The 22,200-nt window shown below is 41.1% G+C and overlaps 2 protein-coding genes and 1 long non-coding RNA gene across 3 annotated transcripts in view; 1 reads left to right on the top strand and 2 right to left on the bottom strand.

The window, feature by feature from the left end:
* Positions 1 to 1,561: 1,561 nt before the first annotated feature.
* LOC117524355 lies at positions 1,562 to 17,774 on the top strand. Its single transcript, XR_004564752.1, has 3 exons — positions 1,562 to 1,572; positions 15,573 to 15,579; positions 17,331 to 17,774. It is a non-coding gene; the product is annotated as an uncharacterized LOC117524355 (long non-coding RNA).
* On the bottom strand, positions 3,792 to 14,466 carry eef1akmt1 (EEF1A lysine methyltransferase 1). Its single transcript, XM_034186116.1, has 5 exons — positions 14,443 to 14,466; positions 11,848 to 11,996; positions 8,572 to 8,654; positions 8,048 to 8,337; positions 3,792 to 4,992 (listed from the first exon to the last, which is right to left on the bottom strand). Exons 2-5 carry the CDS (start codon positions 11,992 to 11,994, stop codon positions 4,859 to 4,861), a joined length of 654 nt encoding a protein of 217 aa, XP_034042007.1. The 5' UTR covers positions 11,995 to 11,996; positions 14,443 to 14,466; the 3' UTR covers positions 3,792 to 4,858.
* A 305-nt stretch (positions 17,775 to 18,079) lies between the features above and the next one.
* Positions 18,080 to 22,200, bottom strand: part of xpo4 (exportin 4) — a 151,850-nt gene continuing 147,729 nt past the window's right edge. The window contains exons 23-24 of the mRNA XM_034186115.1: positions 19,318 to 19,410; positions 18,080 to 18,277 (exon numbers count right to left, since the gene is read on the bottom strand). Of these exons, the coding sequence (XP_034042006.1) occupies positions 18,080 to 18,277; positions 19,318 to 19,410 (291 nt within the window). The remainder of the gene's footprint in view (positions 18,278 to 19,317; positions 19,411 to 22,200) is intronic.

Genomic DNA, 22,200 nt, shown 5'->3' on the forward strand with positions numbered 1-22,200 from the left:
GGGGAGAGAAGCTGCAGAGAGGTGTGTAAGACTACAACTCTGCTTCCTGGTCCCAACCCTGGATAGTCACGGTTTGGAGGATTTAAGAAAATTGGCCAGATTTCTAGAAATGAGAGCTGCTCCATCCAAAGTGGGATGGATGCCGTCTCTCCTAACAAGACCAGGTCTTTGAGTTCATCTCATACAAAATGGGAGCAAAACCAAAAGTGTTGCATTTATATTTTTGTTGAGTGTACCTTGTGAAATATTCTATTTAGAGATATGCATTTTTGGAGCTGTAGGCTGTTATTTCAATTATCAAAATGCTTGAAACATTTATGCAATGAGGCATAAATACATATAAGTTTCACTTTCTGAAATACCTACTAAAAAATAGTTTTCATTATATTCTAATTGAGATGTACCTTATATGCGCCACTTCTTTGATATGCAGGAACATCTTTGAGTCAGATGAGAATTAAGACTTTGAGGAGAAAAACACCTGTTGATTTAACTTCTTAAACCCTAGAGTTCCCAAATTTGGGGACTTGCCCTGTTTTGGAACATTTGAACACTCATAGCTAACCAATGCTGACACCAACATACACTTATTAGTATACATCAAAATGTCAAGCGAAGTCTTCTCTACAAAAGTATCCACTTCAATCACAGCTGAAACGCCAAGCAAATAAAGACATAAATCTGAATTAATTTTTTGGGAAAAAAAACCCTCATTTACTCCTACCAAGTATTATTTACATTCAATTTTTTTGCATCTACAACATCCCCTAGGACCTGTCTTTTAGCTGATCCAAACTTTTGCATTTTTGACCTTGTACAAGCTGAGCAATAAATCATAATGTATGGGTATGTGATTTTGGTGAAATAGGCTCTAGGGCTTAAGGGGTTACAGTAAAATCTGTGCCTGGAAAAGAAAAAAAAAAGCTTTCAGGGTTCCAGTGAAAGGGAAATAATTGATGGTTTAAGGAACCCTTTCAACGGTTACTGAAATACAGTGAGCAGTCAAAGCAGACATTCCCGGAAATGACTGAACGACTACTCATTACTGATATGCAGCAATGTCCACTAAAAACACACGTGAACAAGTGAGAGTGCAAGATGTTTCTAAAATAAATAAATTTGGCTTCATCCATCAGGCTGTAACGTCCGTGCCGGCCGTTCATAGATGTGTGCAAACCCAAGTGTTGCTACATTTGGCTGTTTGGGACAAAGTCATACTGTACAGCAGAGAGCGCAAGAGACAAGGTCAGGGCAGAGCGGTGTCCATTTGTCCAGCTTAAATATCCTGTTTTCAGGTTTATCCACCCGGACGTCTGATAGGACTCGGATCTCATTTCCAATCTGATGCTCCTCAGACTCCACAGATCGTATCTGAAACAGAGCTGCAACAACAGATCTATTATTAATCATGAAATAATAAACAACTAATCAACTATTTTGTGTCACTTTATTTAAAAAATAAATTCTCATTTTATTTTTTTTATGTATTTTCTGGTTTCTTCACTTCTATCTGGCAGTAAATTTAATATTACTGGATTGTAGACAAGACATTTAAAGCCATCATCCTGGGTTGTGTGTGTGTGTATAGGTATGTATGGGGGGGGGGGGGGGGTGTCCCCCCTACAATTTATGGATCCAAAAACTAATCATTTGAGAAAATAATCTAATTGACAATTAAAACAATCAGAAACATGTGAGTAAAGACGGGTGCAGAAATTCCACAAAGAAATCTTGTAAAGGAATTATCCACAAATGTCACCAGATCCATGTGAGAAAAAGGCGATGAAAAGTACCATTTTTAGATGAAGGAACCAATATTTTTCATTTTGTTTTATGTTATTAAAAAATTTAGTTACGTAAACCCCAAGAGCAGGGTTCTACCCAAAAAGAAGTGGGTGGTGGGCGAAAGTCCAGAACATTTTAGATTTTTAAATATAAAATGGTGCAAAATAAAAAGACATTCAAGGGTAGGATTTTTAAGTATTTATTTCACAAATCTGATCATTTAATATAGGCAAATTAAACCACTTGAAATCAGCGTTTTTTCTTTTACACCCAGTAGTCCACAATCCCGTCAAATGGGCAGCTAGCTAACGCTGGACCTTGGATGCTGATGTGCATCAATGCATCTACTGTGGTCAGAGACATTGTTTTTATTTTAAACACTGGAAATCTTATATTTCAGCGTGCAGCAGCCCTTATCGATCAGCCTTTGCTTATGCAAGACTGTTCCCATAGTTTGTCACATCTTTTGTCAGCAGATCAATGGGGGGAGGGGGGCTGCTGCCCGGTGTGTCTAAATGTCCGCCTGCTGGAAGTAAATCCATGTAGACCTCTGTGATCACAGGATGGATTCCAAAACTCATCAAAACACATCATAGCTGATGAGTTCATATGCATTTATAACTTTGAGCTTATATACAGTAGTATTCAGAATAATAGTACTATGTGACTGAAAACAATCCAGGTTTTGAGTATATTTCTTATTGTTACATGGGAAACAAGGTACCAGCAGATTCAGTAGATTCTCACAAATCCAACAAGACCAAGCATTCATGATATGCACACTCTTAAGGCTATGAAATTGGGCTATTAGTAAAAAAAAAAAAAGTAGAAAAGGGGGTGTTCACAATAATAGTAGTGTGGCATTCAGTCAGTGAGTTTGTCAATTTTGTGGAACAAACAGGTGTGAATCAGGTGTCCCCTATTTAAGGATGAAGCCAGCACCTGTTGAACATACTTTTCCTCTTTGAAAGCCTGAGGAAAATGGGACGTTCAAGACATTCTTCAGAGGAACAGTGTAGTTTGATTAAAAAGTTGATTGGAGAGGGGAAAAGTTATACGCAGGTGCAAAAAACTATAGGCTGTTCATCTACAATGATCTCCAATGCTTTAAAATGGACAAAAAACCAGAGACGCGTGGAAGAAAAATGAAAACAACCATCAAAATGGATAGAAGAATAACCAGAATGGCAAAGGCTCACCCATTGATCAGCTCCAGGATGATCAAAGACAGTCTGGAGTTACCTGTAAGTGCTGTGACAGTTAGAACACACCTGTGTGAAGCTAATTTATTTGCAAGAATCCCCTGCAAAGTCCCTCTGTTAAATAAAAGACATGTGCAGAAGAGGTTACAATTTGCCAAAGAACACATCAACTCGCCTAAAGAGAAATGGAGGAATATTTTGTGGACTGATGAGAGTAAAATTATTCTTTTTGGGTCCAAGGGCCACAGACAGTTTGTGAGATGACCCCCAAACTGAATTCAAGCCACAGTTCACAGTGAAGACAGTGAAGCATGGTGGTGCAAGCATCATGATATGGGCATGTTTCTTCTACTATGGTGTTGGGCCTATATATCACATACCAGGTATCATGGATCAGTTTGGATATGTCAAAATACTTGAAGAGGTCATGTTGCCTTATGCTGAAGAGGACATGCCCTTGAAATGGGTGTTTCAACAAGACAATGACCCCAAGCACACAAGTAAACCAGCAAAATCTTGGTTCCAAACCAACAAAATTAATGCCTCGCAGATGTGAAGAAATTATGGAAAAACTGTGGTTATACAACTAAATACTAGTTTAGTGATTCACAGGATTGCTAAAAAAGCAGTTTGAACATAATAGTTTTGAGTTTGTAGCGTCAACAGCAGATGCTACTATTATTGTGAACACCCCCTTTTCTACCTTTTCTTTTTTTTTTTTTTTTTACTAACAGCCCAATTTCATAGCCTTAAGAGTGTGCATATCATGAATGCTTGGTCTTGTTGGATTTGTGAGAATCTGCTGAATCTACTGGTACCTTGTTTCCCATGTAACAATAAGAAATATACTCAAAACCTGGATTAATCCTTTTAGTCACATAGCACTACTATTATTCTGAACACTACTGTATAATAAAACATTTGATACGAGGTGTGCTGTCAGGTGACAACTGGACCAACTAAATGATAAATAAAAACACAAACACGCAAAACTGAATGCACGCTGTAAATCTCACGTCAAGAAACCGTCACAGAAAATGTGCACAATAAAATTTTGCAGACTCAGCAGCAGTTGAAAAGGCTGCTGGCTGGAAATACACTGGTGTGTGTTCGATGTGTGTCTGATGCGACGTGCAGTTTCAGCCATCAGGTGTTACAGATGTAGAAAAACACAGCTGGAATCTGATTTGAGCGGTTATTTACTGCCAGTCTGATCAAGGCGCTCAAGAGCAGTGACACTGATGCACATTTTGTTCACAGCAGTCCAGCTGTCAAAGGCTGAATCAAAGCAGCAGCTACGCAGGCCGACGGACAGAGTAACTGCTACTACTCAGCGGCAGCTTAACAAGGGAAATGTACTGGTGAGAACTCTGCAACAGACCGTGCAGGGCAGCTGCTGGGGCGCCGTGGTCGGTACCTTGGCGCTCGTTGACCTTTTGTTAAGTGCGAATGGGCCAATAACTGTCAAACGCCACAAACTGACCAATAAATGACCATTCTCTCAACTATTAAAAGAGATCACGAACACCACGCTACCATGTAACAATAAGCCCAGGTAACAAATATGTTATTACAAACATGTTAAATTCACATTTCTCTCTGGTGATGTTGGTAACTGATGAAACTAGTCTCTGGCTGAAAGGATCAAAACTCAGACTGCAGTTGGTTTCAAACAGTAACGGATTATTTCATCCCAACCTTCTCATTTACGTGTTAAGTGTTGACTCAAAATTATACAAAAAACAAAACACCACAAACTCAGAGTTTCAGCTCGTTCTGCACATCCAAAGTATCCTTCCTCTGGTCAGCAGTATGAAGTGGTGATGTGGTGTTCCCGTTCCGAGACGTTGGCACAGATCAAAGTTCTGTCTTCAGCACGTCAGCAGGCGGGAAGGATAGTTGACAAAACAGCGGAACTCGTTGGACAGATTCCTGTTGTGTTTTGGCAGGAAGTTGCACATTTTCAGACCCAGAAGCTCTTTGGCATGACTCTCCATGATGGCTCCTGCATGACAAACAGAGAAATGTAAAACGTGTTTCGTTATCCCTCTTGTGTTATTCCACAAATTGTATCGGGGAACACACTCACACAGAAATCCTCCACAAAGAAAACTCACGCAACATTTCTCAAAGTGAGTCAAAACTTCACACATTCTCGAGAAATGTTGGTTCCTCAGAATGCAAAAGATAGAGAAAAACGCCCTAGTTTTTGTGGGTCAGGGTCAAAACTTCTCAATTGGCCCTCCTATCATCAACATCCGGGATTTTTAAGGTGTCACCTGAACATCCTGTCTCTTTCCTGCAGTGAATGCTTTGCTTCACAGCACCTGGCAGCTATGTTTCATTTGTACGTGACCTTACTGTTATGCTCACGTGAGTCATCTGCAAACTGGTTTCATTGTGGAAGACAGAAAAGGTTTCATGGATATGGAGGGAAAAAAAAATTATGAACACAGCAGTGTTAACACTCAGTGTCTGATCACATCACAGCTTACAAGGCAACTGGATGTGGAATTACAGCTGACTGCAAATCTCAGCCAAAATAAAGCAATAATAAAAACGCCCCTCTACACTGCAACTATAAGCAATATTGAGAGTTATATAATAATCATAAATTTATTCATACAACCTAACAATATCATTAATTTATACACAGTGCATCTGGAAAGTATTCACAGCACTTAACGTTTTCCACATTTTATGTTGCAGCTTGATTCCAAAATTTTTTCCCCTCAAAATTCTATACAGAATACCCCATAATGACAGTGAAAAAGGTTTTTTGGTTGTTTACGAATTTATTAAATATATTTATAAAACAAATCACATGTACATAAGTATTCCAAGTAGAGCCGAAACAACTAATCGAGTTAATCGATTAAAATCGATTATTAAAATAGTTGTCAACTAATTTAGTCATCAATTAGTTGCTAAATAACTTTGTTTTACCACAAATGTTTCATTTCTTCCATATAATCAACCGAGCTTTGCTTTGAATCTTGAACCAATGAAGGAGTGCTTCGAGCTGCTGCTTCGTTGGTTTCATTTGTTTTATTTCACTTTATCTTAATTTTTCCCCACTAAAACCCTAAAGAGCATATGTCTGTGAGGAATATTTACCTTTTTATGTTAAACTGACCTGTTATGGTCAGTTGATAGATGCATTTTATGCTAACGCTGATGCTAACATGTTAGCATGTCTACGGCGTTTTCAATGTTAAAGTTAGCATTAAGCTGCTGGCATTTCAGCATGTTTGTGCATTTGTTTTCTGTATAATAATTAATGGCTCAGCACTTGTTGTCGTAAAAGAGTCAAATGTATTACAAATTATAATATTTTTAAATGTATTTTATTTATATATTAATAATAATAGCAACAACAATAATAGTAATAATAACTAATAAAGCTACAATACAATTTTAGAGAAAGAGACATGAGTCACATGTGTCATTGTGAAATGACCACATAGTTTACAAGTTATACAGAGAATGTTCCACATATAATGAGTCAGGCTACAGTTTTTGATTTAGGTTTTATGGTTAATTGGTTATGCTAATTGCTCATTTGCAGCAACAAAAATACCTCTTTTTTCACCATAAATTTTATAACATTTACACGTTTCAGTGTTTTATGGCAACTCAGCACTTTGATAAAGCAATGCCATTTGAAATTTGTTCTTTATTATAAACTTTTATTCTTTATTATTTTATATTTCAACAGCCAAGGGGCATTTGATGATTTGTTGATTTTCAAGTATTTTAAGTTTTCAAATAAATAATGTTCTGTTGTTAAATAAAGTGATGGAAGGAGAGAAAAATTGTTTCCCTGGCACATTTTTAAAAAAATTCCCGCTAATCCGATTAATCGTGTCAAAACCCCATCAGATTCATCGATGATCCAAATAATCATTTGTTGTAGCCCTAATTCACAGCCTTTGCCATGAAGCATAAAATTGAGCTCAGGGGCATCCGGTTTCCACTAATCATCCTTGAGATGTTTCTACAGCTTAACTGGAGTCCACCTGGGGTAAATTCAGTTGATTGGACATTATTTGGAAAGACACACACCTGTCTACATACAAGGTTCCACAGTTGACAGTGCATGTCAGAGCACAAACCAAACATGAAGTCAAAGGAATTGTCTGTAGACCTCTGAGACAGGATTGTCTCAAGGCACAAATCTGGGGAAGAGTACAGAAACATTTCTGCTGCTTTTAAGGTCAAAATGAACACAGTGGCCTCCATCATCTGTAAATGGAAGAAGTTTGGATCTACCAGGACTCTTCCTAGAGTTGGCTGCCCGTCTAAACTGAGCAATCTGGGGAGAAGGGCCTTAGTCAGGGAGGTGACCAAGAACCCGATGGTCACTCTGCCAGAATTCCAGCATTCCTCTATGGAGAGAGGAGAACCTTCCAGAAGGACAACCATCTCTGCAGCAATCCACCAATCAGGCCTGTATGGTAGAGTGACCAAATGAAAGCCACTCCTTAGTAAAAGGCACATGGCAGCCCATCTGGAGTTTGCCAAAAGGCATCTGAAGGACTCTCAGACCATGAGAAACAAAATTCTCTGGTCTGATGAGACAAAGATTGAACTCTTTGACATGAATGCCAGGTGTCATGTTTGGAGGAAACCAGGCACCATCCCTACAGTAAAGCATGGTGGTGGCAGCATCATGCTGTGGGGATGCTGTTCAGCAGCAGGAACTGAGAGACTACTCAGGATTGAGGGAAAGATGAATGCAGCAATCTACGGAGACATCCTGGATGAAAACCTGCTCCACAGTGCTCATGACCTCAGACTGGGTGACGGTTCATCTTTCAGCAGGACAGTGACCTGAAGCACACAGCCAAGATATCAAAGGAGTGGCTTCAGGAGAACTCTGTGAATGTCCCTGAGTGGCCCAGCCAGAGCCGAGACCTGAATCTAACTGAACATCTCTGGGAATTAGAGGATGTTTAACGTGAAACTACAACCACATGAAACAAAACAGCAGATGAAAACTAATTTTATATAATAAAGCCAACATAGTGCAGTCTGTGAGTTAGAGGTGATACACTCACCTGTACACAGCAGTACTTTGTCTTTGGTCAGGTACTTGATGGTTTGGGTCACTTTGCTCAGACACTCCTCAGACAGGTACGGGGGGTCAGCAAGGACGATGTCGTAGCTTTGAGGCGCCACTTCAGCAGTGATGGAGAGAGGTTCGTTGTAGTCGTAGAAGATGAAGTCTTGCTCATAGGCACTGAAGCGGCGGTCATACTCCAGCACGACAGCAGAAACCCGGTCCGACCCGTCCACCACTCCCTGCTTCAGCTTCTGGTACACGCTGGGCGCGCACACACAAGCTATTCTGAAAGAAAAAGGCAATATTGTCCATGAAACCCCTTTCTGAAAATCAGCTTCAGTGGTGGCATTTGACCAGGTTGACGTATTCTTTTATGAAAAGTATCGTTAATGGCAGGTTGTCCATCAACAGAAGAGTTATGGTTTCAATCCCTGAAGTGCCAAAGACACAAAACCTCAAAATCTGCTGAACCTTGTTTGGGGGGGGGGGGGGGGGGGGGTGCGCAGCTTAGATCTGTACCTGCCTCCGTCTCCAGTCGCACGTATGACCTCCTCGGCTAACCGTGTGGCCGTGTCATCGCTGTACCAGAACTGACTCATGCTCTGGAGGACAAACACAAAGAGAACAGGTTTAAAGAGCGCACGGAGACAAAGACAAAAACAAAGACACACGCACACGGCTCATTGTTTTGTTTCAGCTGCCACATTGGTTTTCAAAAAATAAGGACCATAAAATTTTCATTTCAAATTTGATTAATGATTAGGTGAAAAGTGTAAAATATTTCACACAGTACTTAAATATACTTCTTCTTTTGGCTGCTCGTGTTTGGGGTCACCACAGCAGACCTTTTGTTTCCATCTCACACTGTCTCCTCTGCGACTTCATTGGTTGCTCCTGTATGTCCTCCCTCAGCACATCTATGAACCTCCTCCTTGGCCTCCCTCTTCTCCTCCTGCCTCGTGGCTCCATCCTCCTCCTCTGCTCTTGTTGAAACAATCTCGATCTCACCTCTCTAATCTTGTCTCCACACTGTCTTACTTGTGCCATCCCTCTGATATGTTCATTCCTAATCCTGTCAATTCTCATCACTCAAAAAGAAAATTGCAGAAACTTCTGCTCTGCTGCCTCCTGTATTTTTGTTAGCACCACCAAGCCATACTACATAGCTGATCTCACTACCATCTTATCAACATTCTCTTTCATTCTTGCAGATATTCTTTTGTCTACAACCACTCCACTCAGCCTGCACTCTCTTCTTTACTTTGACCACATTCTCCATAACACTTTTGATAGTTGACCCCAACTGTTTAAACTCATCTACTTTCACCATCTCTACTCCTTGCAGCCTGACAATCACACTGGGCTCCCTCCACTTCACACACATGCACTCCATCTTGGTCTTAATGGCTTTCATTCCCCTTCTCTCCAGAGCATAACTCCACCTCTCCAAGCTAGTCCCAGCCTGCTCACTACTCTCACTACAGATCACAATGTCATTTGCAATCATCATAGTCCATGGAGACTCCTGTCCGATTTTGCCCGCCAACTGGTCCATCACCATTGCTAACTAGAAACAGGCATGTGAGAGGCAAATAAAGAAAAATGCTTAATGTGACTGGGGGTCAAGAGGGCCCCGGTCGGGGTGAAGCTGAAGCGTTTCAGCCATGCTTATGCTCCCCAGAACCATCTTCTGCAGTGAGTTTGCATGGAGATATTGGGAGAATTGAGCCCAGCTGTTTTTCCAACTCTTTACAAGCTGAATAAAATCTGTCTTCACATGCCAGCAACTTCTGTGCTGTGTGAGAGTCTTCTCCAAAACTGGGGTGGTAGTAACAAAGAAAAGACTGAAATGATCTTACAAAAACCTGTGAAACCCAAATCCCCATTGTTTTGTACAACTGTTTTCATCAGTCCCTAGTTACACAAGCATTTCTCAATTTATATCTCTCTTACATACAATATTTAATGATGGCACTATTACATTATAATACAAGTATATTATTCATGTATTTAAATGAAAATATAGTCAAACATTTCAAGATGCACATAGAAACCTTTATTATTTAACATACATAACAGTGTCTTACTGTTAAGTGACATCTTGCTATGTTAAAGAATGACCAGCAGATGTCGTCATATTAAATTGTATCGAATGCTTCGAAACACTGAACAATTTCACACAATTGATTCATATTGATTCAGTGGTTCAAAATGCTTTGGTTTCTCCGCCACTAATAATTAGCAATAAAATACATCAGCGACCACTAATTATTTCAGCATGTGCACAGATAGACTTATAATCATTAATACTTTGATGCTGTGTTTCTAACCAGGACATTAAGTAATGTGTGACATGTCCTGTAAACACCAACTCACTGAAGAAAGAAGCAGAGAGCAACTCACATGGATCTCACACAATGTCCAATTCCAATTCTGACGCCAGCTTCTCGGTCAATGTTCCTGGCATCCAAATCACAGCATTTGTTCCTTTTTATTGACTTTCCACAGATTTTTGACTAATTTTGTTTGGCTGCATTTTGGTACCACTACAAAGCAAGTTTTTTTTTTATTTTTTTAGTTTGACCGCTTTATGATAATTTGTGCCCATTTATGGTAGTACTGTATAAGCATACACCTAATGTGCGCCTTCAAAACATTAATTTATACCTCATGCAAAACATTTTGGCAGAAATTTAAAAATGTGTAAACACGCAAAAATGCACAATTCTCATATGACTGTCGAAAGAACTCAGAGCTGATCATTGGCGTAATCCCACCTCTACCTTGAACGCATTCCTGCTCCACATCTCACAGCTGTTACACTATCCTTATACATATCCTGCACCACCCTCATGTTGTTGTTGTATGGCTTTCGCTTTGCATGGTAGAGTTTTAAATTACACTTGTAGATGTAGCGATGAACTGTGTTAACTGACAATGGCTTTCTGAAGCAGTAAAATCCTTTCCAAAATGATGTTGGTTTTTAATGCAGAGCCGCCTGAGGGATCAAAGGTCACGGGTATTCAATGTTGATTTTCAACCTTGCCGCTCACATGTAGAAGTTCTCCAGATTCTCTGAATCTTCTGGATATATTATGGACTGTAAATGATGGAGTCCCTAAATTCCTTGCAAATGAACATTGAGAAACATTGTTCTTAAACTGCTGGACTATTTTTTTCATGCAGTTCACAAAGTGGTTATCCTCGCCCCATCTTTGCTTGGGAACGATAGAGTTTTGGGGATGCTCCTTTTATACCCATTAGTTGTTCTTTGAGCATTCATCAACTTTCCCAGTCTTTTGTTGCCCCGTCCCAACTTTTTTGATATGTGTTGCAGGCATCCAGTTCAAAATGAGCAAATATTTGCACAAAAACAAAAAGCCCATTAGTTTGAACATGAAATATCTTGTCTTTGTGTTGTATTCAATTGAATATAGGTTGAAGAGGATTTGCAAATCATTGTATTCTGTTTTTATGTACATTTTACACAATGTCCCAACTTCATTGGAATTGGGGTTGTACTTCCCCAGCCAAAGTTAGCACCTACTGACAGCTGGGTGGACTGGGACAATGCAGATTCAGGTCTACGCAGTCGTAGGCCACCTCCTCATCCCACTGAGCTACCGTCTCTACTGTCTATAGTGCTAAATCACAAAAGACATTGTCTCAGGCACTTAACATTCTGAGTGACTCTATGATAAGCATTAATACTTCACAGCATCAATCCTGAATAATCCACAGACGGGATACACCAGAACCATGTCTGGGCCTCCTGCCATGATCCAATGAACTCACCCAGTCCTCCTCCACTGCTCCCACAGTGAACCAGTCTGACGGAGCTGTGCTCTGTGCCGTGAAGTTCCTGGTCTCACTGTAAAATTCCTGCAGGGCAGCCAGAGTCTCCGCTGACAGTGTCGGGACGTCATCATCGCTGTCACTCATAACTAAAGAGCAGAGAAACCAAACACTGAAATATGAACATGAATTCAAAGTGACACAGCTTTGATCACACAGCCAGAATCTACTTTACAAACATGTGGCACATTTGGGTCTAACTATATATATATACAGACACAGACACAGACACACACACACACACACAGACAATGACATTACAATCCATAAACATGACAACATGATCAATCATTCAAAGCATCAGGGATAATTCACAGCATGACATGCAGTGGCTGACGCGGGACGATGTAGTGGATTTTTAAAGAGCTCTGTGAAACGCTGGTTTTGCTCCAAGGATCGAAATTTCCTGTCTTCAATGCAGCTCAGCAGAGAGCAACCTTTGGCGATGGTCAACTGGACAGTGGATTTGACATAGTTAAACTTTCTCCATCGGAGGGCTGGTGCATTGGTAGCACACTCTGCGGAGCAGTAGCAGAGCTGATCGGCAACTCAACATTTGAGACATCATGTGACGTAGCCTACATGAACTCAACATATCTGTGATTGCGTCACTTGCTACTGATGTGTCATCGAGACAGATTATACACATTCCTGGAAAAAAAAAATCATACATCTTATCTCATAATTAGGAGAAAAGATCTCGCAATTATGAGATCAGGAAAGGTGCCACATTGACCACTGCTTTGCTCAGAACCACATATTGCACATCCACAAAGAAAATGTCTTTATGCAAATCCGCTACTTATAATCTCTCAGTAAAGACAAGCGTGAGAATTCCCAAGTCATAATTGAAAATCGGACGATTTCTAACCGCCGACGGTGCACTGCAATCGAACACAATGTGTGGATTTTCCCCTATGATGTTCCTGGATGAATGGAATTCCTCCAAGGAGGGACAAAGCACTCCCAGCCGGGGGCGAGTCCCTCTGTCAAAATCATTGTTCTTGTTGATTTGCCTTTTTTATTTTATGCTTTGTTGTTTTCTTTTTCATATCTGAAATAAAACCTTCAATCAATCAATCATAATCAGGGACAAAGAGGGGCTCACCCCCGGCTGGGAACATGTCAGCCTGGGGGTCCTGTGCCCCTCCCTGGAGGAATTTCATTCATCCAGGAACACCTTGGGTGAAAATCCACACTTTGTGTTCGATCAAAATGCACATCTGTGGTTACAAATGGGCCCATTTTGATTATGGCTCTGAAATTCTCCCACGTCTTTACTGATCGGGATTGGAAGCAGTGGAATTGCATAAAGACGGTTTCTTCGTGGATGTGCAGTATGTGGTTCTGAGTGAAGCAGTGGTCAATGTGGTACCTTTCCCGATCTCATAAAATCTTGTAATTATGAGATCAGGAAAGGTGCTGCAGATCTTTTCTCAATTACGACATAAGGTGTGTAATTTTTTTTTAATCCAGTGAACGCAATGGGTTTCCATAACTACTGGGCCTAGCTGTAAAGGAGAGTTAAACGTGAAAAAACTACGCTGAACTAAAAGGTGTATGTGGGTTGGCGCTGACTTTACACCGAGCTCTCTCTGGTGGCCATTTCTGGCAGATGGAAACATTGCAGAGCTCAATAAAAATACATGTAATTGGTCATACAAGTGACATTTCTTTAATCAAGGACCACAGAGGGTCCAAGAAGAAAGCAAAAAAAACAAACAAACAAACAAAAAAACCTGAATTTCGCCATTACTGATAACTCACATTAGGTTTGAGTTGTGTGTCCTGCCGGTTAACAATAATAAACAATCTCTAGAGAATGTTTAAACTATACTTGCATTTGGTGCATAAAGGAGGTGCATGAGGTTTTAAGTCCTATTCAGTAGCATCAATAGACAGAGGCATCAGAAGTTTGCTCTTTCCTTCTCAAACTACATAACTGCATATTCTACATTTCAAATTTTTAAATATCCCGGTTAAGAAACACTCGGTTAAATAGGACTTTAAACTTCTGGCATAGAACAAAATGCCCCTCCCCCCCAAAAAAAAATCTGTCTGGGACTGGACGGGGTCAGTGGCTGAAGTTTCATCTCTTGACCACCATATGGCAGTCCCTTTAAACATGCACCGTTTTGAGGAAGGCCAAAATTCCACAAACACACACACACACACACAAATAAAATAAATAAAAGTACTTAATTTAATCATCTTTGGAGTCTGTCTGGGTAAATCATCACACCCCATAGCTGCTCTGGGGCAGTATCCCTAAATCAAGGTAAGAAAATATTATTAATCAAACGCATCTGTATCACGTAGTATTCGTTTATTTATTTTAAAGACTGAACTAAAGCGCCGAACCAGTCACTCCGTAACACAGAAGTCAATACGACCACGAGTTCATCCGAAACACCGACGCGTCTCGGTGTTGAAACTGACGCTCCAACCCACAGATTTTTAGCGACTCAATTACGTGTAGAGAACCATAAAGCTTAGAACTTCGAAACTAATGAGTAATTAGAAAGTAAACCTCACCTGAATACAGAATGCCGCTGGTATTTTTCTTTTGATTTTATGTTTCTTGGCGGTTGTCAACACTAGTGGAGCACTACTGCCACCTACTGGGCCGGAGTGTAAGACAGCAGACTGACAAAAGATCATGGTGGATTCAACATGACAAAGTTATTTAGCAACAGACATATAGTACAGCAAGCTATTCCAGAAACACAAAGATCGAGTATTCTCAGTCAGTGTACCCCGGAGAAGTATCAGCTGCCAGTCAAAATAGCTCTGGGACAGTGCACTGAAACTGAGAAATTCAACTTTGCACCACAGTCTGAATTCCATTATTAGTTCTTCTTACCTTTCCAATTAAAATAATGGCAGTGGAATTATGCCAAAGCTTGGCTGGGATGATCCACTACTACTACTTTTTTTATTTTATTTCACTGGAGTAAGCGATTGAGCTTTCAAGCATCAAAACATTCCTGAAAAATCAATGCTTCAGACATACATTTGCACAAATCACAAAGGTGTAGCTGCATTCATTTGCTTGCCAATATGGGACACAACAAATTACCTAAATGGAATGTGGCACTAATCCCTTGAAAAGACCCTGAAAATTGCCAGCGACTGCATTGGAGGTGCCAATGCTCCCAGGAGGGACACTGCATATCACCCAGAGGAGTCCTAGTGCCCAGATTGGTTGCAATTCTAGGCTGTCTCGGGAGTTGAGAAAATACCACTGAGGACAGCCACAGTATTTGTGAGCAGGTAATACACTCTCTCGGTCTGCTTAAAAAGGAAATGAAATGACAACCCTCCAAATCTACACCTCATTCCACCTTGGTCATGTCAAATGATGGCACAATCCTGACAGACTTGAGGCCAAGATTCTTATAGCTAATCCTCCAATCAGCTGTGAACCACTGAATCTCAGTAATATTGCAGAGGGTGATAAAAAGTTTGTGTCCTGGGTGAGAGGGATCAGCCACAATCTTCCATGCTCGCTTCAGAGCCTTGGAGGTGTACAGGTCCTGTAGGGATAGCAGACTGCAGTCGCTCACTTTCTCTGTTGCATGGCTGATATGCTGCAGTCTGCACCTTAGTAGTGGCAGCAGTGTACCAGATGGTGATGGAGGAGGAAATGGACTCAATGATGGCAGTGTAGAAGTTCAACAGCATTTTTTTGTTGGCAGGTTGAATTTCCTCAGCTGCTGCAGAAAGTTTATCTTCTGTTGTGTTCTCTTGATTAGAGAGCTGACGTTCAGCTCCCACTTGAGGTTGTAGGTCAGTGGTGTCTAAAGTATTCCAGGAAGAGCCAAGAGGGTGCAGGTTTTCTTTGTAGCCACTGACTGCAGCAAGTGATTTCACTGATGAACTCATCCCATCTGCTCAGTGATGTTAATCAGTGAAATCAGAGAATCAATGCATGCCAAGAGTACAACACTTGAGAAGAAAGAATTAAAGTGCCTGGATTTCAAATTATACTGAATCAAGACAAAGATTCAGATTATCAATGACATACTAGACTCCACCATTAGAATATATCTGCACATGTAAAATGTTGAGCTTGTAGAGATATCTCAGCGGTGACATTCGTGTTTCTGAAACATCTGGAAAATGCTGATGCAGTCATGAGGTCCCTGGACAATGGTGTGTGGTGATGCTGACACCTCTGCAGGAAAACAAAGGTCTAAGTCTTTAGGGTCCTGGTACTGCCAATCTTCTTGCATGGTTGTGAGACTTGGATGCTAACCAAAGACCTAAGACAATGCCTGGATCTTTGATACTCTGTGTCTGGAGTATTCTGGGGAACTGCTGGGATGGCTTTGTGACAAATGGTTGTATGCATCCTTCTGGATCATTTCATACTGCTCCCTCTGATGAGAGGTTATATTGAAAAGTGAGATGAAGCTACAGTGTGCAGGGCCATCAGCCCCTGGTGGACATCAGCCTAAGGGCAGGTTTTACACATTTTGAGCAGCAGGTTGGTGCAGACCCTCAGCATGCTAAGTACTGGTTGCAGAAACTAGTTCTAGGGATGTAAAATGTTACATCACTGGTGGAGAGCAAAATGGAGTGCCACCACTCAGTAGTGACTTGGGTGCATAAAGATCAGCTGTTGAAACAAACTCTTGGACAGAAGCAGAATTCCTCCCTTTTCCAGAACTGCCATATTGGATTCACACGAGAGACCATCCGATTCCTGCTGTGTTTGAACGTTGTTGTTTCTGTGAGGTAGAATTTTGCTTCTGCAAGAGCGCCCGGCCTTCCTGCAGTACCCGAGTGGCACCCGGGGCCACTGAGGCTTGACAGCTCTACACCAAAGTGATGTTTCTTCCTAAACTTCCATGCTCATCACAGACGGCTCTTAACACAGCAAACTCCAATGGACTTCTGTTGCGAAGACCAGCTGCCGGCACAGCTAACATACTGCAAATAAAATGTAAATTTTACATTTATTTAAACACTTCAGCTGACAATGTTTCAAAGGAAAATTTAATACAATAAGTTTATGTACACCTTTACAGTTTAACAAAAGGCATTCTACAATAACCAGGATAGTGCTGTGGAGGTGGATGGTTCTGTCTCCGATACTTGGCTCTGTTCCTTTGAATTTGGTTTGTTATTGCTGTCCTCCAACAGAAGATGTTTTGGCATCAGTCCAGTGTGTCTTGAAGGGTCATATGCTGAATGTGCTGCTGTAGAAAAATACGACTGTCCAAGCCACCTTGGTTCTGATTTTGACCGTTTCGGCCTTCGCCCAGTGAGAGCTGCTGCCTTGCAGGATGGAAAATGCTGTACTACAGCAGCAGTGCAAGACAGTACTACAAATGCAAATAAAGAATGATCAAACCACAAAAGGCCAGCACTGAGGAAGTTGCTTCTTCTGTTCATGAAGTGACACAGAAGTCATATAGCAGTTCCTGGCAATATAAAAAAATTTCAGTCATGCTAGTTTGTTTCTCAACATACGCCTCTTACGACCTTTCAAAACATATATACACCCTTAAACTCACAGATCCTGTTTTTGGTTTTCAGTCGTTATGAAACGCTCTCCTCTGATGGTTCAATACCCCCAAATAAAGTCACACCTTTGTAGTTATGGCAACATGGCACTGAGTTTGCACGTCTGTGCATCCGCTGTGTTCCTCGCGAATGACACAATGACTACTGTTGTCAACTGGTGAAAACCATGACACAGTTCTCGCCATGATGACCACAGGAACTGAGACACGCCTGCAGAACAACCAACAAAAACAAAGGCACTCTGGGAAAGACTGGGAATGGGGGTGGGGGGTGCAAGGCGTGCGTGTCTCAAAACACAGATTGGTCCAATCAGTGTGCGCTGAGGTCATCATGGTGGCATTCTTAAAACAAAGTGAGCCAACACCGTCAGCAGGTGCTCCACCTCCTGCCGTCGTGACGGTCAGCGCCACTTTGTCCGGGTTTGTCTGCTCTGATCGAGTCTGTCAGGTTGGGCGGGGCAGATGGGATAGGCAATAAAGAGAACCAGAGGCATTGCCCAGCTAGCAGAGACAGATGGGTCCTCAGCGGTGTCGGGCCGTCTCTGCTACCAAAACCTCTCAGGGATGGAGCGGAGAGTCTGAAGGTAGTCGACTGTTTGCTATTCAAAATGAAGAGTGGAGGCGGGGTCCATTTCCAGTGTTTATTTCACACACAGCAGGCCGCCCACGTTAGCCGTGAACTCCTCCAGACTCTTCAGGAAAGCCACTTTCTGCTTGCGGTCCAATGTGGGCGGCGTGCTGCTCGCTGTCAGCTTGTTGAAGGCGTCGGCCAGCCGCTGGTAGATGACGGCGTCTCTCTGCGAGGAGAGCAGTGTCTCCACCAGCTCTGAGTACTCCGCCTGAGAAAAAGAAGCAAAACGTCTGCTCACAATCAAACAAACTTGATCTAAACAGAGACACCCTCAGAGCTGAATGTCTCCACAGCTCTGATTATTTCTTTTCAATGTCGATACGCTGTGATGGGCTGCTAAAATACCAACAGTTACCACATTAAATGGAAAAATCTGTAATGCTTTTCCATCTGACACACACCAAGGAGCAGTGCTACAATGTAACCATGCCACTAGAGGGTGGTGTGCCCTTACCAATGATGCTGTGTGGTGCTTACGGGTGCCAACAGGTACAATGATTAAATTTATGGTAAATATATATCGTATTTTAAACTTAATTCTAGGACAATCCACTAAATATTCTTTAAAAAAAAATCTGCTCACATATTTATGTCAAATTTACGTATTTCATACCGTGGGGGGCATGAAATGCTTTCAAATCTTTGCTCAGAAATCCACAAGCAAGCATCTCTCATGGTAAAGGTTCATTTATATTTCTTAGTGCAATCAGCTAGTGAAAGAAATATGACTTTTTTTATTTTTAGGATTGATTCTTTCAAATCAGACGCTAACTTGTAGTGTCCTTTTATGATTATCAACACTACTTCAAATGTGGGATGGATACTAATAGCTACACAGCAAAGACAGGTTTTATTAACTATTTCATCAGTCAGTATTCAGGCACCGTCACCAGAAAGATGTGCATCCTTTTAGTGAAGACTAATCAGTTTTCCACAAGCAGACAGTTAAATAAATAAATGTCTAAATTCCGAATAACCCATTCAGGTCTGCAGCCAATTGAGTACCAACAGACACCTGAATGAGCCAATCAGCTCGTGGCAGAGCACGGAGAGATGGAAAATACGTCTGTTCGGTGGTACTTGAAGAGCAGGTTAAGAACCACCGCTCACAGCGTCAGACCCCCACAGGTGTTTTATGAGGTTACAACCTGGAGACTGTGAAACTCCATTCTGACCTTTGAGTGAACTCTGTACTGGACAGAGTGAACCACTGCACCACCCAACACGAACACTGTGATCTGGACTCACCTGGTGCAGGCACACCAGCGTGTAGAAAGCCTCCCCTGCTGCCACCGTCATCTCCGTGTTGTGTTTTTGCAGGACCAGCATGTCAAACACCAACTAAAGAGGTCAGAGGTCAGAGAGGAAAAGCAAAATCAGTTAAGCTGACTTTTTTTTTTTATTGTCATTTTAAACATATTTCCAAACTAAACCTACATTAAACATGCTTCCTGATGATGTTTTGTATGTTGGTTGCTGTGGAGCGGGTGATTAAGGGCGGAGTCTGTGTGAACAGACATTTCTTTTTTGGAAAAATTTACCAAGAGATTAAGGAAATATGTCATAACAGGTGCCCTGATGATGAATACTGATTCAGACTGCTTCTGTCTTCTCAGCTTTCACTGAGACAGAGAGACTCAAACACAGCAACGGCACGTTTGTTACTCAGCTCTAATACGTGTATTCTTGAAAACGGAACAATTCCTGCCAGAAATCGTGGAAGAATAAATCTAAAAATGTTTGAAACCGGCACTCCACAGCTCCGGTGTGAGAACACCAAATGAATGATGAGCCAGCATGTCGACTGTTTGAAGCTCCTTCCTTCTTTGAAGGGGAATGTTTTTCTTTCTTTTTCTAACCAAAGCCTGAGAGTCCAATTTATCATTTTGGTTGTGTGGTTTGATTTATTTTGGATGTCTCAACATTCCCCGCAATTCCAAATACACTGTTCATTGGAACAATGTGTGTTCCAGCATTTTTATGAAAAACAGGTTCCTGAAGTGAACATCATGCAGGTTCTTCCTCCTTGTCATACTGCTCACAGCAGACCAGATAACACACCAAAACTAAGTGACTGGACTATGAATGGACACTGAATGCACAATATCCATTGTGCAGTCAGTGCATTGTGCATCAGGGAATTTTCATGTTCTTTTCAGTTCCATTTGTGTTGTGCAGTTTCCTATGCAGGGTTCTTGGTTGGGAATAATGACAATGAGATAATTACCAATCAACAAGACAAGTGTCTCTTAACTATGTCGATGAGAGAATTGTATTTGCATGCTTTTTTAAATTTTACAGTCTTTTTTATGAGACATATTTATAATGTACTTGTCATACTGAGTAGCCAGTGCATTTCTTGAAATAAGGAGGTCCTGAGCATGCATGAAATGAATACTTAAGTATTTTTTGCATTTAAAACATCTGTATCTTTCATGACCAATACTGAATAATTAGAACACTGATGGCTCCCCTGGAAGATGTAGTACTTAATAAAATTTTACGGCTCATTCTCAGTGTGTTTTGTTCAATTTCAATTTTCAACTTTATTTATATTGCGCCAAATCACAACAAACAGTTGCCCCAAGGCGCCTTATATTGTAAGGCAAGGCCATACAATAATTACGGAAAAACTCCAACGGTCAAAACGACCCCCTGTGAGCAAGCACTTGGCAACAGTGGGAAGGAAAAACTCCCTTTTAACAGGAAGAAACCTCCAGCAGAACCAGGCTCAGGGAGGGGCAGTCTTCTGCTGGGACTGGTTGGGGCTGAGGGAGAGAACCAGGAAAAAGACATGCTGTGGAGGGGTGCAGAGATCAATCACTAATGATTAAATGCAGAGTGGTGCATACAGAGCAAAAAGAGAAAGAAACACTCAGTGCATCATGGGAACCCCCCAGCAGTCTAAGTCTATAGCAGCATAACTAAGGGATGGTTCAGGGTCACCTGAACCAGCCCTAACTATAAGCTTTAGCAAAAAGGAAAGTTTTAAGCCTAATCTTAAAAGTAGAGAGGGTGTCTGTCTCTCTGATCTGAATTTGGAGCTGGTTCCACAGGAGAGGAGCCTGAAAGCTGAACGCTCTGCCTCCCATTCTACTCTTACAAACCCTAGGAACTACAAGTAAGCCTGCAGTCTGAGAGCGAAGTGCTCTATTGGGGTGATATGGTACTATGAGGTCCCTAAGATAAGATGGGACCTGATTATTCAAAACCTTATAAGTAAGAAGAAGGATTTTAAATTCTATTCTAGAATTAACAGGAAGCCAATGAAGAGAGGCCAATATGGGTGAGATATGCTCTCTCCTTCTAGTCCCCATTAGTACTCTAGCTGCAGCATTTTGAATTAACTGAAGGCTTTTTAGGGAACTTTTAGGACAACCTGATAATAATGAATTACAATAGTCCAGCCTAGAGGAAATAAATGCATGAATTAGTTTTTCAGCATCACTCTGAGACAAGACCTTTCTAATTTTAGAGATATTGCGCAAATGCAAAAAAGCAGTCCTACATATTTGTTTAATATGCGCATTGAATGACATATCCTGATCAAAAATGACTCCAAGATTTCTCACAGTATTACTAGAGGTTAGGGTAATGCCATCCAGAGTAAGGATCTGGTTAGACACCATGTTTCTAAGATTTGTGGGGCCAAGTGCAATAACTTCAGTTTTATCTGAGTTTAAAAGCAGGAAATTAGAGGTCATCCATGTCTTTATGTCTGTAAGACAATCCTGCAGTTTAGCTAATTGGTGTGTGTCCTCTGGCTTCATGGATAGATAAAGCTGGGTATCATCTGCGTAACAATGAAAATTTAAGCAATGCCGTCTAATAATACTGCCTAAGGGAAACATGTATAAAGTGAATAAAATTGGTCCTGGCACAGAACCTTGTGGAACTCCATAATTAACCATAGTCTGTGAAGAAGATTCCCCATTTACATGAACAAATTGTAATCTATTAGATAAATATGATTCAAACCACCGCGGCGCAGTGCCTTTAATACCTATGGCATGCTCTAATCTCTGTAATAAAATTTTATGGTCAACAGTATCAAAAGCAGCACTGAGGTCTAACAGAACAAGCACAGAGATGAGTCCACTGTCTGAGGCCATAAGAAGATCATTTGTAACC

The sequence above is a fragment of the Thalassophryne amazonica genome, chromosome 14, assembly GCF_902500255.1.
Source record: "Thalassophryne amazonica chromosome 14, fThaAma1.1, whole genome shotgun sequence".
Classification (NCBI taxonomy): domain Eukaryota; kingdom Metazoa; phylum Chordata; class Actinopteri; order Batrachoidiformes; family Batrachoididae; genus Thalassophryne; species Thalassophryne amazonica.

Coding starts and splice junctions, on each gene's coding strand:
- eef1akmt1 (XM_034186116.1), bottom strand. CDS start 11,994: ATGAGTGACAGCGATGATGACGTCCCGACACTGTCAGCGGAGACTCTG. Junction 8,655..11,847: donor GAGCAGTGGAGGAGGACTGG/GTGAGTTCATTG, acceptor TTTGTCCTCCAG/AGCATGAGTCAGTTCTGGTA. Junction 4,993..8,047: donor CAAAGTACTGCTGTGTACAG/GTGAGTGTATCA, acceptor TTTGTCATGCAG/GAGCCATCATGGAGAGTCAT.